General features: G+C 53.2%; 8 protein-coding genes across 8 annotated transcripts; 7 read left to right on the plus strand and 1 right to left on the minus strand.

Moving 5' to 3' along the window:
- Positions 1–948: 948 nt before the first annotated feature.
- Positions 949–2412, plus strand: J4E86_006099 (uncharacterized protein; the record flags this gene model as incomplete). Its single annotated transcript, XM_051446630.1, has 1 exon — positions 949–2412. One exon carries the CDS (start codon positions 949–951, stop codon positions 2410–2412), a length of 1464 nt encoding a protein of 487 aa, XP_051302205.1.
- Positions 2413–2903: 491 nt separating this feature from the next.
- J4E86_006100 (uncharacterized protein) lies at positions 2904–3669 on the minus strand (the record flags this gene model as incomplete). Its single annotated transcript, XM_051446631.1, has 3 exons — positions 2904–2929; positions 3005–3041; positions 3097–3669. The coding sequence occupies 3 exons, from the start codon at positions 3667–3669 to the stop codon at positions 2904–2906; spliced, it is 636 nt and encodes a 211-aa protein (XP_051302206.1).
- Positions 3670–4653: 984 nt separating this feature from the next.
- On the plus strand, positions 4654–5214 carry J4E86_006101 (uncharacterized protein; the record flags this gene model as incomplete). The annotated part of the gene is made up of 1 exon (XM_051446632.1): positions 4654–5214. The coding sequence occupies one exon, from the start codon at positions 4654–4656 to the stop codon at positions 5212–5214; it is 561 nt and encodes a 186-aa protein (XP_051302207.1).
- Positions 5215–6108: 894 nt separating this feature from the next.
- On the plus strand, positions 6109–7017 carry J4E86_006102 (uncharacterized protein; the record flags this gene model as incomplete). Its single annotated transcript, XM_051446633.1, has 2 exons — positions 6109–6604; positions 6662–7017. 2 exons carry the CDS (start codon positions 6109–6111, stop codon positions 7015–7017), a joined length of 852 nt encoding a protein of 283 aa, XP_051302208.1.
- A 703-nt stretch (positions 7018–7720) lies between these two features.
- J4E86_006103 (uncharacterized protein) lies at positions 7721–8533 on the plus strand (the record flags this gene model as incomplete). The annotated part of the gene is made up of 2 exons (XM_051446634.1): positions 7721–7987; positions 8114–8533. 2 exons carry the CDS (start codon positions 7721–7723, stop codon positions 8531–8533), a joined length of 687 nt encoding a protein of 228 aa, XP_051302209.1.
- Positions 8534–11129: 2596 nt separating this feature from the next.
- On the plus strand, positions 11130–13088 carry J4E86_006104 (uncharacterized protein; the record flags this gene model as incomplete). Its single annotated transcript, XM_051446635.1, has 3 exons — positions 11130–11307; positions 11361–11712; positions 11762–13088. 3 exons carry the CDS (start codon positions 11130–11132, stop codon positions 13086–13088), a joined length of 1857 nt encoding a protein of 618 aa, XP_051302210.1.
- Positions 13089–14435: 1347 nt separating this feature from the next.
- Positions 14436–15070, plus strand: J4E86_006105 (uncharacterized protein; the record flags this gene model as incomplete). Its single annotated transcript, XM_051446636.1, has 2 exons — positions 14436–14441; positions 14495–15070. The coding sequence occupies 2 exons, from the start codon at positions 14436–14438 to the stop codon at positions 15068–15070; spliced, it is 582 nt and encodes a 193-aa protein (XP_051302211.1).
- Positions 15071–15453: 383 nt separating this feature from the next.
- Positions 15454–17043, plus strand: J4E86_006106 (uncharacterized protein; the record flags this gene model as incomplete). Its single annotated transcript, XM_051446637.1, has 1 exon — positions 15454–17043. One exon carries the CDS (start codon positions 15454–15456, stop codon positions 17041–17043), a length of 1590 nt encoding a protein of 529 aa, XP_051302212.1.
- Between the last annotated feature and the right edge of the window lie 621 nt (positions 17044–17664).

Consider the following 17664-nt stretch of genomic DNA (forward strand, 5'->3'; position numbering starts at 1 on the left):
CATCAATCTGGGAAGACTGGAGTAACAGTCGACGAGCTCATCAATTAGACCAGAGAGCGAGACACGCCAGGCCGCGCGAAGAGATGATGGGAATGCCAAATCGTATAATTTGCCATGTAGTAAGCAGAACCGATAGGAAAGAGCTGACCATGAGACAGACAACCCGGCCGGCGGTCCGCCAGGCTTCGTACCCGTTGGCAATAATAACAGGAACAATGCTAACGCCCCTGCACCGCAGCGTGCTCCTAACACACCGAACCAAGCACCACCAGCTCGGGGTCCGGGTGTTCAGGGCCAGGGCAATGCTCAACCGCCGCCACCGCCACCGCCGCAGCAACAGCAGCCCGAGTTCCTTCAGGTGCCCACTATGAACAACGCCCGCGGCCCACATCCCGCAGAGGTGGATCCTCATCTGCAGCCGGGAGGGCAGACCGAGTATGGTGAGCGGCCACGAGGGCAGGGCCGAAGCGAGTATGCTGACGCTGAACCCGCTGTTCCTGATGGCGGGCGGGGCGGAGGTGCGCCTGACAATGGACCGCCTCAGCACCCGTGGATGCCAGAGACACGGTTCTATAATCAGCAGCAGACGCGACGAAGAAGATGACGATGATGACGCAAGGTGAAATGAAGATAGAATGAAGAGGATGGGTGATGAGAGTGGAAGGCGCGCTGAGCGCTCAAGCTGGTATGATTCGCTATCTTTGTAGTATGCATCTCTATATGTCTTCTTCGAAAGACTGCAATGCATCATGAAGATTTACACTACAGCGCGCGTGGTGTGATGACAGTGACAAGCTTGGAGACTGAGTAGAAAGTGAGAGTGAAAGAAGGTTGGGCGGCGGCCACATGGGGGAGGTCTGGCCGCGGGCTTATCGATTAGGCCGCGCCCATCTCCAAAATTTCCAGCCAGCAGTCTGACGCCAATAACACCACCAAACAACGCCCACGATGCCGAAACGAAAGCGCGAGACGACCGCCGCCTCCGGGAACCTCCCTCCTCCCGTGATCACGAACCCCGCGAAACAAGCCAAGTACTGCCAGAAGCGCCTCGAAGATGCGCAAAAACCGCTCCTCCAAGCTCTGCGCCATGCTTCACAGCTCGAGCGCCAGAAGTACAGTCGCAGAAAGAAGTATGCTACCAAGAAGGGACAAAAAGAGGCAGTGTTTCGCTTGAACGCCGAGTACAATGTCCTCAAGGCGCTGAACTTGGAGCAGCTGGGCGACCAGCATTTGCGCAAAACTTTGTCACGGGTCAAAAGCTTGAAGGATGCGGAGCCACTACAGGAATACATCTCCGGCATCAGAGAAGGCAGCAAGGATACCAGCACACTCAATGTCACCGCGAGAATGTTCAAGGTCGTACAGGTGAAGAAGGCCGTGGATCAGGTTATCGAGGACCTGAAGGGCATACTTGGGGTGGACAAAGCCAAGGACAACGAAAAGGTGGAGGAGATTGTTAAGGAATATACCACAGAGGAGATGAAGAAGCACAAGGAAGAAAAGATGGCGAGGAAGGCGCAGAGGGCGAAGGCTGCCGACAAGGCCGACGTGGAGATGAAGGACGCGAGCGACGAGGCGGACGACCCGTACATGGCCTTCAGCGCGCGGATAGCCGAGCCATCCTCAGGGGAAGAAGATGACGAGGGCTCGGTGTCCGGCGATGAGCGACCGCCTAGTATCGCCGATAGCGAAAGCGAACACGACCCTGACGCTGATCTGGAAGCTGCGAGCGACAGCGATGACGAAGCGGAGGAAGTCGCACAACCAGACAACACCAGTGATGAAGAGGACGAGGACAGCGATACTGTAGCGATCTCGAGATCAGGAGCCCCTGCCTCCGACGATTCTGCCGATTCAGCCTCAGATTCAGACTCTTCCTCCTCCGAAGCCGCCATACCCACAAAGAAGACCAAAACCAAAGCCGCCCTCGAAAAGCCCACCTCCTCCGCCTTCCTCCCCGCCCTCAGCCACGCCGCCTACTTCTCCGGCTCCGAATCCGAAGCCTCAGACCTAGACGCCGACAACGCACCTCGCAAGAACCGTCGCGGCCAGCGCGCACGCCAAAAGATCGCCGAAGCGAAATTCGGCGCCAAAGCCAAACATCTCGAGAAACAACAGCAGAATGTCAAATTCGACCCCAAACGAGGCGCCGTTGCCGGTGATGACAAGCGACAAAGACGGGGCAAGCCGCTGGGTGGTCGGGGCGTGCAGCAGAGTGGAAGCAATGCGGAGCCGTTGGGCAAGAAAGATGATAAGAAGGATAGGAAGATGGGGCTGGGTGTTAAGAGGGATGATAAGGGTGAATTGCATCCTAGTTGGCAGGCAGCGAAGTTGGCGAAGGAGAGCAAGAAGTTGAAGATTGATCTTGGGGGTAAGGGGCCTGCGGCAGGAAAGAAGGTGGTTTTTGATTAGGTTAGATACCCCAGAAAAGTTTGCGCGGGTGGTTTGTTAATGAGAGGGCTGTTTCGTGCATGGTATATCGTATGGGTGCTTGAGATCTTGTTCGCGTAGATGCGTGTCTAGCAGAGGTATAATTCGGCTTCGGAATAGAGATGTCATAAAAGTCAACGAAGAGAAGGACGAGAAGCTATGTCTTTACGCATTACGCGGTATGAACTAGCTATGCTACGATATACGTCTGCTTGAGCCACACCATCGTTTTCAACCCTCAATCCTAAGACCAATCATCGAACCCTTCATGTCAACGGTAGCTCCATCGATACACAAACGCAAAGGACGACCGGAGACCACGCTTCCGCATCACCGACACAACTGCGGGCAGTAGTCCTGGCAAGTACCGCGATACCGTCCATGCCGACCGTCTTCAACAAGATACCTCTTCATCCTGTTGAGGCATTCGTGGTGGCAGTAGGTTGTTCTGCAACGATGGTTCTACGGCAATGTTAGTCACTAAGAGGAGGAGAGGGCGCTGGGGAGTGGGGAGTGGGGAGTGGGGAGTGGTGGGTGTGACCCACTCTGAAGCAATCATCGCGCATCCTCTTACATTTTGTGCAGGGGAGGTCGGACTTGTGGGCGAGATCCTGGGGGTTGTTAGCAAATAAGTATTGGGATGTAAGGGGTGGATGAGGGACTTACGGCGTCGATGTCGTCTGGGTTGGAGTCCTCTTCGTCGATTTCCTCTTCGTCAGTCTCGTCGCGAGACAGCACGGTCTGAGCGACACACTGGGGCGCAGCTCCACCGATGCAGGTCTCGGTGGCTTCGCAGACCTTGGTGTTAACCCACTTGCGGCCATAGCAGCGTTGGATGATGTGCCGCTTGATCGGATCAAGGTAGGCGCACTGCTGAGTGCCTTCAAGACAGACCTGTTGTCTGGATGAAATCTCGTTGGAGGTGACAGCAGAGGCCTTGTCCTTGTCAGCGATCTCACCATCGATGGTCGCGAGGGTACAGTGAGGTGAAGGGTCTGAGTTACAGATGGCCCCGACGTTGCAGATCTCGACGTCAACCCAGTTGTGGTTGATGCAGCGCTTGATGGAGTGGCGGCCGAGAAGGATGATTGGGAGGATAGAGCACTTCTCGTCGCCGTTATGGCAGTCTCCAGCGACGGCAGATCCGGTGAGATCGTCGGAAACGCCAGTGATAACGGCGCCTGAGGCGATCTCGAGGAAGCCCATGAGGGCAAGGAGGAAGATCGCGAGGAGCTTCATGATGATATTGAAGTGTTTGAGGAACTTGACCGCAATCAAGAAAGTAGTGTAAGGGATGCGCAGAGTAGGATGTTGAGGAGAAGAGTTTTGAGAGAGATTGCGATACAACAAGCTACTGACTATAGGTATAAGAAGAATCTGCGGTAAAGTAGGCCGACCAAAGTCGAGGTGAAGGCGACGAAACACGTCAGAGGGTCGCGCGCTTTTGTCTAAAACTTGCTCATGGCTGCTGGCCCGTCTTGAGTCTGTCACTGTGGAAAAGGGTATTGAGAATTGATTAGTAAGGACCGCCCTTGGTGGCTGTGGAATGCCGCCTGATGTTCATCCATTCCGCCCTCGCGCTGACTTTGAACCGTAATACGATGAAGCATTTCTTAAGGTTGCAAGGTCGCTTTCCAGACCAGTGTGCAGACTTTAGGTTCGTCCGACCAGCGTGTCGAGTTGTTTTGAGGCTGTTTCTTGTCGCTTTGGGATAATGGCGTGGTCGTTGTCGCGTGGTCACGTGGTCAAAATGTCGCGTGTCGATCGGCTACACCGCCATTGGCCGCGGCTCGCTTCTCCATCTCATGCTGTCGTTTCTTTGTTCGCACCACACCCGTCGTAATCATGTCACAGAATGGAACCTCCGGGGATTGGGTCCGCGGGTATCCAAAAAGTCGTCACTACCTAGGTAAGGTTAGATGGTTCAAACACATGCAATATCCACGAAAGCGCAAGTGGCCGGTAGTCTGGGACGGGTGTGACCGCGGAACGTACTTGTGGTTCGAGGAGCAACGTCGACGGATTGGCCCCGATATGCCAACGCGCCGGCATCCCCTTGGGCGTTTTGCGGCAATAATACACTCAGCGGAGGACTTGGAGGAAGCAATACTCGATCATAGATGGATTAAGATGGTGTATTTTCGCGCGGTGTTCATGTCACGAAGTTGGTAATCTTTCTCACAGCGTTGCATGCACGTTCCGCTGACCGAAAATCACAGCCGGATGCTAAGGGACATCACCGAAGCTCCACTGGAGTTTCGAAAATACATCCAGATGATATATCTCGGCGATCCCCTGCGCGAAGAGGCCCTAGAGATTACAGACGATGTGGTTGCAGCCATGGTTGAAGCGCTGCCGAATTTGAAGCATGTGCGCATCGATGGTGCCCCAAAAGTTTCCGACCTCACGCTTTCGGCGTTGCTGGAATGCGATGATATACGAACCATCACTCTGACCACCACTCGCGATCGACCAAACATCCTAAGGAGAAAGACGCTTGAGGACGGATCATGGCCACCGAAGCTTGTGTATCTCGAACTCAGTGGCCAGCAACTGCCCGCAAGCATTATTGACTACTTCGAATTTTGGACGAGCGAGAAGAAAGACATGAAAATTGAAAAGAGCCTAGAAATCGTCTACAGTTTTGGAAAGTACTACATCTTCTGGCGTGATGGGTTTCCGCGATGGTGCGAGAATTGGCGGTTCGACGAACGGGGCGCATGGGCTCCCTGGAATGACGCTGCACTGGGGCTTGATACAGACGAAGAGTCCGATGGTATCTGACGAGGGATCTGACGAGGGATCTGACGAGGAATTCGACTAGGAGTCTGATGGGAGATCTGATGAGGGATCTGACAATGTGTCCGACTAAATCGGCAGTGGCATGTAATGCAAGGAAATAACTGAACGAGCGGGCGCAATCTCCATCGATACTAAGTCAAACTCATGAACTCCTCGGCCGCCGATGTAGCTTTCTAAGCCTCTGTCTTTCAATATCGCATGTTGTCAGAGGCAACCGTGAAAGTTTTCGGTGGTTTAATCTGATGGGATAATCAGAGCGTTCAACACATACGTATCCCTGCGTAGCTGAGTTTTGTAGTATCGGACTCGCACTTTGCTTTTCATCGTCATCTCAGCCGGGTGGCGCAGCGCAACGCGTCGCGTCATTAAATGCCCCTGAACTGCGCCTCAAAACCATCGCTTAAGTGGGGCTGTCAGAGCCTAGCTCATCCGGGAGGGACCATGCGCGTGCCAAGTAAAGCTTAAAGAAGCTTGACATCCTGCGAAGGAATGCCGACCACCTCATCCAAAAGGCTGGTTTTGTTGGCGTTCGACATGCTCAGAATTGAATTCGATGGAATTGGAGCGGACGTGTTTGTAGCGACTTCTCGTTGCTGGCCATTGCGGCTGCTTTTTGCCGAATACGGAGAGAGCGGCACCGCCTCACCGCCTCACCGAGATTGCGCCACGTTTCAAAGGTCCGGCCGTTCGCATTTGCTACGCATCGTGGGCCATCTCGAACAGATCTAGCTGCAGATGTAGTGGACCGATTGATGCGTAAGAGGGGCATAAGTAGATCATTGAATAAATACCTCACCCCACCTCCATCCACATTGACAGTCCTCATACAACTTCCACTAACTTCTCACTCTACCCAACAGCCACAGCATACTCATCATGGGTTTCCTCAGCGAATTGATCTCCGACTTCACCAGCTCTGGCAAGCAAGATCAACAGCAACAGCAACAGCAGCAGTCAGGCTATGACCAATACCCACCTCAACAACAGCAACAGGGTTACTCACAGTACCCTCCCCCACAGCACTCTCAGCAACCACCACCAGTCTCATCACCATGGTATGCTGAGTGGGATCAACGCGAGAACCGTTGGGTCTTTGTGAACCAGCAGAACGGCGAGCGAACTTTCCAGTACCCCGGACCCGGCTACGCGCAACAACAGGGCAACTACGGCGCTCCACCACCACAAGGTGGATATGGTTACGGCCAGGATGGGTACAGCAATCAGGGCGCATACCAACAGAGCGCATACGACCCGACTCGCAGTGGTCAGCAGCAAGAAGAGAAGAGCGGCGGTAATGGCTGGAAGTACGCCGCAGCCGGTGTCGCAGGTGTTGCAGGCGGCGCACTGCTAATGCACGAGAGTGACAAGATCGGTACGTATCCCTCCACTCACCCAGCTTACCTACATCATCGCTAACACCCCATCGCAGAAGACGGCTGGGACAGCGCCAAAGCCAACGTATCCAACGGCGTCGACGAATTCGGAAACGACGTCAGCAACTTCCCCGAGAACGCAGCGGGCTGGACCGGCGAGCAAGTCGGACGCGCCGAGAACTTTGGCGACGATGTCGAGCAGAAATGGGATAACGGCGTCCAGGACGTGGAAGACTTCCCCGAAAACGCAGCGGAGTGGACGGGCGAGAAGGTTCAGGCTGTGGAAGATATACCGCAGGATATCGAGAACAGGTGGGATAATATGACGGAGGGTGTGGAGCAGTTTGGTGATAATATGGAGAATGCGTATGATGAGGGGAGGGACGAGCAGAGGTATGATGATGAATACTGAGATGGATGAAGTATGGAAGGGATGATAGGAAAAGAATGCAAAGCTAATCAATAAGAGGTCCAATGTTGATCAACAAATTGGACCGTGTTCGTTGCAATGCACATTGTTGTAAGGTCAACCCCAAGGCAGAATTCTCCAATCCGACACGTAGACTGTGCGAAATAGCAGCGATTGAAGAGCCGAGTACGAGAGCAAAGAAAAGAACAGAATCAATCCTCTGTTGTCGAGGTAACTGTATGTGGCGTTGGTAGCGAACTCGGGTCCAGGCTCCATTGGCAAAGACGCAACGTCGCAACTTGTGCCCGGCGTAGTCGCTGTGACGACGTCAGGATCTGCCCAGACTCCGCTCTAATACACTACAGCACCAAGTGTATCCGCGCGAATGATATCTGCGCATTCTTCCTTCATAGCATGCGCTACGTGTGCTTGGCGGTCGAGGTGAGGTTGCACTTAAGTCGGACGCGGGATGCCTGACGGAGGCGCAGTCGTGCGATTAAGCGTGTCTTACTCGGGTCCCGTTCCAGCATGCGCGTGGAAGAATATGGTGAAATGCTACCCCGCCCGGCTTCATCGTGGTTGTATATAGTAGTCGTGGGCTGCAAGCCTTGTGCTTCATATCGCACTCGTCTTTCCATCTCGCCCTCTACCTTTTCCAGGATAACCATCATATCTCCATCCTAACGCTACTGCATACGACACAGCCATGAGTTCATCAATCTTGTCCAAGGCCTTGCAAGCCACATCCCTTCTGGCGTCGACAACCCTAGTCGCTCTCTCGATCGCAACGGTCGCTCTCGTCACCCACTACAGCGAGTCGATGAACGCGAGCTATCCAGAAGGCAGTTACACATATTACGGACCCGTCGGCTCACCTGCACGCAGGGCGTATTGGGAGGAGTACGACGCCGGAAACAGGGACTTCAACAAAGTATACATGCAATATGTGACGAGCAACGACATCTGGGTCTTGGTGAGCGGTTGTGTTGGATTGGTTGCCGGAGTCGTGGGATGGCTGACAGTGGCGTTCATGATGATGAAGGAGAAGGTATGCCTAATTACCTCTAACCTCTAGAAGCTCTGCTAACAACTCTTCCAGAACCCCAAGACCGCAGGCTCACGCTTCCCATGGGTACTAGCCTGCTCAATCTTCTTCGGCCTCGCCGCCTTTGCCATGTCACTCACCTCCACGATCATAACCTTCGAGACCAAGAAACGTCTGGAACGCGAGGCATGCGTACCAAGTGCTGCATACTCATACTACAACCCGTATTTCGACTGCACGCGCGAACTAGCTGCTTGCAGTATATTCGAGATGCTTTCCAGGGGGTATGATGATCACAGCCAACAGATTTGCAGTGAAGCGCAGGCGAGCAGGAGGATGTTGATTCCCACCTTGGTTTGCGCGGTGGTGCTTGTTAGCACGTGGATTGCGCAGGCCGTTGTGAGCAAGAAGGGAGCTGATGCTGAGGCCGACAGAAGGGTACAGGACTTGCAGGCGCAGGAACAGACAGAGTAAGCGGCTGGAAATAGTGTATGAGCGTATGGGAAATGGTATCAGGGAAAAGGTGCAAGGTGCTGCGCATTTGAGAGCCATCCGTGGCCTGCTGACTGCAAACGAGGGTTGGACGTGCGTGACGGCTAGTATATAGACTATGACGAGATCGTGACAATGAATCGTTTAAGCGTCTCCAAACACGATCCAAAGAGCCAACAATATATAGCCTGATAATGACGTTTGACCTTTGTGGTTTCGTAATAGTCTAAGCTCCTCGATGACCTTTTTCCACGCTGATGTGTGTCGTGCACAATATGTGATGGCTGTCGTTACTCTTTCTTGATCGAACATCTTCCAGGATCGCCTTGTCGCTCTCGTGGTCCCCTGGAATCGTAGTCATGGAGGGCCGTCTCGCGCTTCGGCCCGCCATGCCTTCGGTTATAGCTCTGGGGTCGAGATGCCTATGGTACGTTGGTAGATGAAAGCTCTGGAATCTAGTTGAAGCCGATTTGTCATTCGATGACTTGGGGAGAACGTGAATGAGAAGGCTGTCGAAAGATTTGCGCAGCGGCGGTAGGTTGGCAACCACGATGCCCACGGAAACTTCCGTCATCGACCAAATAGAAAGTGTAACCGACTCGTAGTAAGCCTCTTTCATACCCTGAAGCCGCTGGAAATCCCAAAGCTTCATGACGGATATGGCTGTACACCTGTTGCTCGTTAGTCTTTGCTCTTGGCTATCATGGAGTCGAGGGAATTACACTAAAGACATAAGAAAGACAGCCCGCACACTCCACTGCGTACGGTTACTGAGCCGGACAGACCGGAGATATGCGATCGGTGCTGTCGCATACACCAAGTCCGTGATGATGTTGGAAATGGCTTGGGTATATGCAATACCTATCCGCACTACCGGCGACCAGCACTCTTTGTCGGTAATACGTATGTCCCATCTCGACGCGAGAGGACGACAAAGACCAAAGTGCTGTATCACGGGTAGTAGGAAATTGAAGATAGTGACGAAAACGATCGTCGCCTGTCGGAGCCGATTGATGTCAGCGCTTGGGTCATGTCAAATATAGTCGTAGTGCACTCACCCATATGACCCAACGGTATCCCTTTGAGAAATTGAGTGCCAGGAGGTATGTGCAAATGGAAAGCTTCACAATCCACATAGCATAAACATTGAGGAGCTGGCTCGCAAAGACGAGACGGTTCTGGTAGACCATCTTCTCCAGTGTATTCGGCTGCCAAAACGGATCGCTCAAAAGACGGCCCGCACCGTGAAAGGCGGAAACGATGGAAACGGCCATAGCGGAGTTGTTCATCGCCTGTACGAGTTGGTTAGCTACGCATGAACTTCGACCTAGGCTTTTTGCTCACTTACTGCTCCGAGAATCATCAACCAGTCGCTCGCTCGCATCCACGGAGATGCTTTGAACCTGATCGTTATTCGCCAACCAGCGAAAACGGTGCTAAACATAACCATGCAGATCGAGACAACAATGAGTTCGAGGTGCGTCGTAGGTAGGTTCTCGGCGCCTTCCATCTTGGTGGCCTATCTGGCACCCGATGCACAGCAGTGAGATCGAAGAATGGAAGATGAAAGCCAACTTCATCCACATGACGAAACAAGAGAATCATTGTCAAGAGTTCAAGATTACGGACATGTGTCTTTCTCTGCCTAGAAGCATGCATGCCCCAACTGTTCTTCCTGTGTAAACCTTGTCAGCGATTTATCCGTCGCATGCTGAGTACTGGTTCATTGAGGCACAGTACCTCTTGACATGATAGCAGTAATCTCTATCACACGTAAGCCTTCGCCCCGGCCAATTTGTTCGCCTTTTCTTGGCGCGTATGGTGTTTGTCGACTGTTTCTCAGTGGCCACAGGACATTTGCCGGGCCAGGCACTCCAGGGGAGCAGACATCTCGGATATTTTTACCGTTACTTGTGGGTAGGCCATGTCGATACCAAGACACGCATAGCCCGCATATGCATGGCAGGTACCGATGTCAATCGCTGTGTTGGCACCTGCGTGAGTCCGAGGACATGTGCGTTGGGAAAAGAGTTCGATTTCTACATTACACCCGGCGGCTGATGATTGCGTTCTTCTCTTAACTTTCGCTATACGACTGCTAGAGGTGGCATCGATGGAGCTGCATCAAGGCAAGGAAGACATCTGCCGGAAGATAGTGTTTTGGGTGAGGCGCATGCGACCTCGGAAGGCTGGTTCTCGCGGAGGAAGACGCGCCGCCGCCGCCGCTTGGCGCCCCACACGTTAACTCTTCGTGATTTGCTCGGCAGGCGCCAAAGTGGGGTTCCTCTGGAAACACGCATCGGAGGGATGCACGATCAGCATTACAACATCAAATGGAGGTCGACACCGAGATGAATACCATGCGAATGCATTTGTTGATACTGGAAACTTGTCGGTCCAGAACGACTCGGATGCAACACACCGCTTGTCACGTGCAGACCGGGTTCAATGATGTTGAGAGCTCTAACCGTCACCCTGGCTAAATCATGGTACTGCTGAGCATTTAATTGTCTCGATGCCCCGGTAAGAGTTGATTCAGTATCGACTCCACCGTCGCTGAGCCTGACGAATCACGACGATGCCGTTGCTCAAGTTCAGCTCGCTCGTCGGTCTCATCGGCTTTCTTTCAACAGCCGCAGCGGCGGTAGTGAGCGCTCGGCAGACATCCTCGGAGCCAGGAACTTACGATTACATTGTAGTGGGCGGGGGGCTGAGCGGGCTCGTTGTTGCCAATCGCTTGACTGAAGATGCAGGTGGTAAGCACCACGCGCCTCTCAGCAGGATGATTCACCTGACTAACAGCGTCAAGTCTCTGTTCTGATCATTGAGAATGGCGTCATCGACAACAGACCCACGACAAGCGTGCCTTACTTTGCCAACATCAACGCTGAGAACTATTACCCCATTACGTCTGCGCCAGAGCCTTTCATGCAGAACAAGACCTGGATGGTGCATGTAGGTAATGTTGTTGGCGGTGGCTCAGTGGTCAACGGAATGCAATGGGATAGAGGTTCCGATGCAGACTACGATGCATGGGAGCAGCTGGGAAATCCGGGATGGGGCTATGAAGGCCTCGCGAAGTACTTCAAGAAGTCTACTCATTTTGATGGCCCCTCGGAAGCAGTTCGCCAGCACTTCAACATGACATTTGATGCCAATGCGTGTGTGCTCATACCGATTTCGGCTGGGTGATAGCTAACCTGTACATAGATATGGTGACGGTCCAGTCAAAGTATCGATACCGAACTACCAGTACGAGGATTACGTCGACATCATGGCCTCTTTTGTATCCCGGACCGACATACCGCACTCACCGGAGGGTCTCATTAGACCGATTGGCACGTTCTGGACGCCAAACTCCATCGATAATTCCACCAAGCAGCGAAGCCATGCTCGCAGAGCCTACTACGACCCAGTTCAATCACGAAGCAACTTGCATCTTATGACCAATACACACGTGGACGAGATCCTATTCAAAAACGGTACTACGCTCGCGGCAAGTGGTGTCAAGTATACATCGAACACCGGATCCTTAACCGCATCTGTCTTCGCAAAGAAAGAAGTCATACTTGCAGCCGGGAGCGTCTTTACACCGCATCTGCTCATGCTGTCAGGCATCGGTCCAAAGGATGACCTATCCGCTGCTGGGATCGCCGTGAAGAAAGACCTTCCGGCAGTTGGTTCGAACTTCCAGGATCACCAAGCCTTGTACATGCAATTCAACCTCTCCAATCAGTCCATCCCTAATCCCGACATGCTCGTCACAAAACCCGACCCAGTCTTCAACGCCACAGCTGCCGATCTGTACGAGGCTAACCGTACGGGCCCATGGACCTTTGGACGAGGCAATGCCGTACTCTTTCTTGCATTCAAGGATTTCTCGGACAAGTACGCCAACATAACCGCCCTCATCTCTGAGCAAAATGCCACTACCTACCTACCACAACGCTATTCAAAGATCGATGCCCTGCTGAAGGGCTTTATTGCACAGCGCAAGATTCTCATCGAGCACTACCTTTCCGACGACGCGGCCACGGGTGAATACCCGATCCAACCCTGGGGTCGGGCAGCTACTGCAGTACAGAAACCTCTCTCGCGCGGTATGTTGACCCTCAACACCACGCATCCACTAGCAAATCCGATCGTCGTCCGGAACGCATTCCAGAACCCAGTCGATAAATTAGTGCTTGGTGAGCTCGTGCGCTGGAACAGGAAGCATTGGACGACCGCACCCCTGTTGAAGCGCTATGCACCCGTCGAAGCCGTGCCGGGCGCGCGGTTCGAGACCGACGATGAGATCTTTGACGCGAGCATCAAGGCGGCTGCTTTGAATCCGACGTATGCGCATTCGAGCGGCGCATGTGCGCTGATGCCAGAAGAGTTGGGTGGATGTGTGGACCCGCAATTGAGAGTCTATGGCGTGGAAGGATTGAGGGTGGTGGACGCGTCGATCCTGCCGTTGATACCGGCGGCGCACCTACAGGCAACGATGTATGCTGTTGCGGAGAAGGCTGCGGACATTATCAAAGGAGTTTGATCAAGATGTTTCTATGAGAAGTATGATGTTGCGATGCTTGCCGAGGAACAGGGACGGTGCGCGCATCTCGTGGTGCTCGGGACTGGCCGCTGGACGCCTGGCCGCTGGCGGGAGATGGAAGCCTGGAGCGCGCCACAGCCGCACTCATCTGCATGCGTCGCCTCGACACTGATTCTCCTATCAATCCATAATCGAAGACATCCCTCAATTGTTCCGTGCCTTTTCTGAAGTGCCCGTACCCATCCCATGGGGCTGTCCTCAAGCACCATCGGCCCACCGGTTGATCCCCTGCACGTGTTTACAGGGCAAGGTGATGAACACTAGCATTCCTTTGAACAAAGTACTGATTCGTGTCATCAGGCCAGGTGCTGGGCCTGTTATTGGACGAACTGTATACCCATTCAGAAAACTTCTTGAACGGGCTGCGCAAACTTTTTGAAGCAAAATCAACATGCGATTACGAAGGCGGGCCTCCATGTAAGGTAGTCCGCTCACAACAGGGTCGCTTGCTCACTAAAGCAGATTGGACGGTTGATACCTTCGTTCGCTACCTGGTCCAACGGAATCCCGATGTGCCCCACGAAATCAAGAGGGCCGGACCACTGCTTTACCGGATATTGGTACATTACGGATCATTCCCGTTCCCCGTCGATGAAGACAAACGTATGACAAGCGGCACCTTCCTTCGCGGCATTTATATGCTGTCTAAAAACAATCATCGCGTTCTCTCGCACGAAGTTTCCAGGTGGCAGGGCGGTGAGCCAGTCACCAGAGAAAGAGGCCCAGTAGATGACGTGCGAATATTGTTTCGGAGCATGGCTACTGGTAACTCGCGCACATTCCGAAATCCTGGTCTCCGTTCGGAGGATGACGACGAGGACCTCATCGATGTTCTGTTCAGGCTGGGTGAGAAAATTCGCCAGCGGCGGCCTCCCAAATACGGCTTCATGCGTAAAGACGTTGTGCCAGCTGCCTCTCGACTTCCCAGTTCGTACTCGAGAAACTTGGAAGGGTCTGTGTCAGTACACGACTTGGAGAACTTGTTCGATCTCATTGTTTCCTTGTTCAACAGACTGTTCGGGACTGCTGGACGGCCGCTAAACCAGGCCGTCGTTGGATGCATCATCAAGGGCTTTAGACGAAGTTCGGGAGATATGGCGTCCGTCGATTGGCCGGCGTTTCGAGACACTGTTCTGTCCTCAGTCGTAAGGCAATTCCTACCATCCCGAATTTGTACAAGCGCTCACCAAATCCTAGCCCAATTTGCTTTCGGTACTAGAGGCATTCATCGAGCAGAGCTTCCGCATCAGCCATGGTTTTTGGCACGGGCTGCCATACTCACTGGCCATGACAGTAGGTGGACCTAGCCTGCAAGTGGATACACAAGAGAAACTGATCCACGATAGGGTGTCTACAACGAGGTTGCGACAACCAAAATTATCGCTGTAGAGCAGCTCGCGCAACTGTTCCTAATCATGTCTGACGAACATAGCCTGGCGCCAAACATTCAAGCCATTGATGTGCAATTGCAACCTGGCAGCACTGATTTCCAGGCCGACATGCGGCTCATCACCAAAATCGCAACGATCTTACGAGCGCCGGATCACCTACTAATCGTGCAAGCCAAGGAAGATATATCGGAAGCTGCGCATCAATCGACCACGATTTGCGTGTACACAGGCGCGCTTGGAGAACGTCAAATTAACAACTTGGATCCTCCTTGGGTTCGGTTCATTAGACCTAGGGAGAAGTACTCGATTTTTGGAGTTTCCCCTGTACATCGTGTCTTCCAGAAGGGAACGAATGATCCAGAAGATACGTTAGAGATACTGGCGGAGCAGGATGGCGTGAAGATTACCGCTGGAGCCCTGAGTCTTGCTTTCAGCGATGCACTGCGTGGTGTAGAGATCAATGCAGGCTCGATGGTTTTCGAAGGCAAAGTCGTCGCACTTGAGATCTGGAAGGTGGGATATGAAGAATGACCTTAGAAAACACCTTGAAGACGTACGGTAGCAAATGGACATAGGAAGAACAAGCCTCTTCGCGTCGCTGAAAGCTTTCCGAGCGGGGCAGGGCACTAACCGTATGTGGCGTAGCCCAATGCAAACTTAGAGTGAAAATGTTTCCGACCCTCTGGTTTCCCCCGCACCACCAATCCGCTACGAGCAAAATGACGTGCTCCGTGGCAAGCTGTGCGAAATGCGCCAGAAGTGTAATGATCGCTGACTCGCCTGCGAATTATGGGTATCGCGCTCGTGCTCAGTCGAGAAGTACCTAAGCTTCGCCATGAAAAGCTTCCATGCGCCAGCTCTGAGCTTCAGCACTTACATCGCATCGCATCACCGCGGTAGGCCTCGCTCCAAACATGACGACCACCGACCCTGAGAAAGATCCTCATGATGTCGCGGCGGCATCGCCTGAATCCCTGGACCGGATACCTTCCCACCTCGTCAATGAAGACCGCCTCCGACGATCTCTCAGTGCCAGGCAGGTGCAAATGATAGCCATCGGAGGCACGATCGGAACTGGACTCTTTCTCGGAACTGGCAAAGCTCTCGCAACTGGCGGACCAGCTTCGCTACTCATCTGCTACTCGATCGTCGGCTTCATCGTCTTCTGCACTATGCTATCTCTTGGCGAAATGGCTGCCTTCGTCCCCGTCGCAGGCTCCTTCTGCACATTCGCCGGTCGCTATGTGGACGATGCATTTGGTTTTGCCTTGACATGGAATTACTGGTTCAACGATGCTGTCAGCACGGCGGCCGATCTTGTCGCTTTGCAGTTGCTGATACAATACTGGAGCGATAGCGTCCCATGGTATGCAGTTGGCATAGCCGTATGGGTGCTGATCGTCTTGGCGAACATCATCAACGTTAAGGCCTACGGCGAGCTGGAGTACTGGCTGAGTCTTTTGAAGGTGGTGACCATCGTCATCTTCATTATCCTGAGCATCGCAGTCAATGCTGGTGCCAATACCGACCATGGATATATTGGAGGCAAATTCTGGACCGCTGGAGATGCGCCGTTTGTCGGTGGCATTGGAGGCTTTGCATCCGTTTTCGTGACTGCATCGTTCGCCTACGGTGGAACTGAGTCCATCGCAATTACAGCCGGAGAGACGCGCGATCCAGCACGCGTGCTTCCAAAGGTCGTGAAGAACGTCTTTTGGCGCATCTTGCTCTTTTACATCCTCACGGCTATCATGATTGGATTCAACATACCGTACGATTATCCCGGTCTCTCGACGAAGTCATCGCGTACATCGCCTTTCACCATCGCATTCCAAATGGCCGGTTCGAAAGCGGCTGGATCGTTCGTCAACGCAGTGGTCCTCACCAGTGTCATATCGGCAGGCAACCATGCCCTCTACGCCGGCTCGCGCTTGCTCTACACACTCGGAGCGAACGGACATGCGCCCAAAGTCTTCACGAAGTTGACGCGATACCAAGTTCCGTGGATCGCAGTGTTGACGACTAGCTTGGTGTCCATTGTCCTATTCTCCCTTTCTTTTGTCGGATCGGGTCAGCTATGGACATGGCTGCAGAACATCGTGGGCGTCTCGAACCAACTGAGTTGGATATGCATCGGCATCTCTTCGCTGCGTTTCCGCGCAGGTCTCAAAGCCCAAGGAAAAGAACACCTGCTACCCTTCCGAAACTGGATGTACCCTTGGGGCCCTTACATCTGCGTCTTCCTAAACATCTTTATTGTGCTAGTGCAGGGATGGTCGTCATTCAGCCCCAAGTTTGCCGCCGTGGATTTCGTTAGCTTCTACCTGGAACTTCCTATCTTCCTATTGATGATTGTCGGCTGGAAACTTCTGAAGAAGACCAAGTTTAGGAAAGCGAGCGAAATGGATCTTGAGACCGATGTCTATACCAAAGAAGATATGGAGCCGGTTGATAAGGGATGGAAAGGAAGGAGCAAGAGAATTGGCACCTGGTTTTGCTTTTGAGGACCCATCTTGCGCGCCAGTATTATACCGGACCTGGCGTTTTGGCTATGCTATACATACATACGAAGAAGATTCCCGTTTGCCCAAATTCCCCAGGATGCATCCAGAGGCGTTCTCTGTATCTCGTGTTCATGCGCTAACAAGACGAGTCCCAGCAAATGTATTTTGACTGTGTCTGTCTAACCTACAAACGGACGCACCGCTACGCTACGTCCAGGTGTAGTACCAACTCGATATAATTGGGGAAGCGTGCGAGTAAGGTTCCATGTGTCGTCGAAGGCTTCTTGCAGTGTACGCCTCGGCTGGCGCGTAGCCAGCAGACTGAAAAATATTCCAGCATCCACAGCAATTTGGGGCCGAAGGATGAGCTTAGGGACACGGGCTTTACCTGCATCAGCTCGACATTGAGACGTCCAAGTGTCGCAAGGCATCGCTGCGCAATTTCACTGAGGGATAACTGCCGGCAGCCCTATACCGACCGGCAAGTTTTGCCCGCGCATTGAGATCTCTATTGCAACGAATTCCAGATCGCTGCATGCAGGATCCGGGTTTAGGAGGCTCCCAGCCCAGCCACGACGGAACGCCTGCTTGGCGGGCGCCAATCATGCCACGATTGGACTA

The sequence above is a fragment of the Alternaria arbusti genome, assembly GCF_024043155.1.
Source record: "Alternaria arbusti strain BMP 1465 chromosome Unknown scaffold_7, whole genome shotgun sequence".
Lineage (NCBI taxonomy): Eukaryota > Fungi > Ascomycota > Dothideomycetes > Pleosporales > Pleosporaceae > Alternaria > Alternaria arbusti.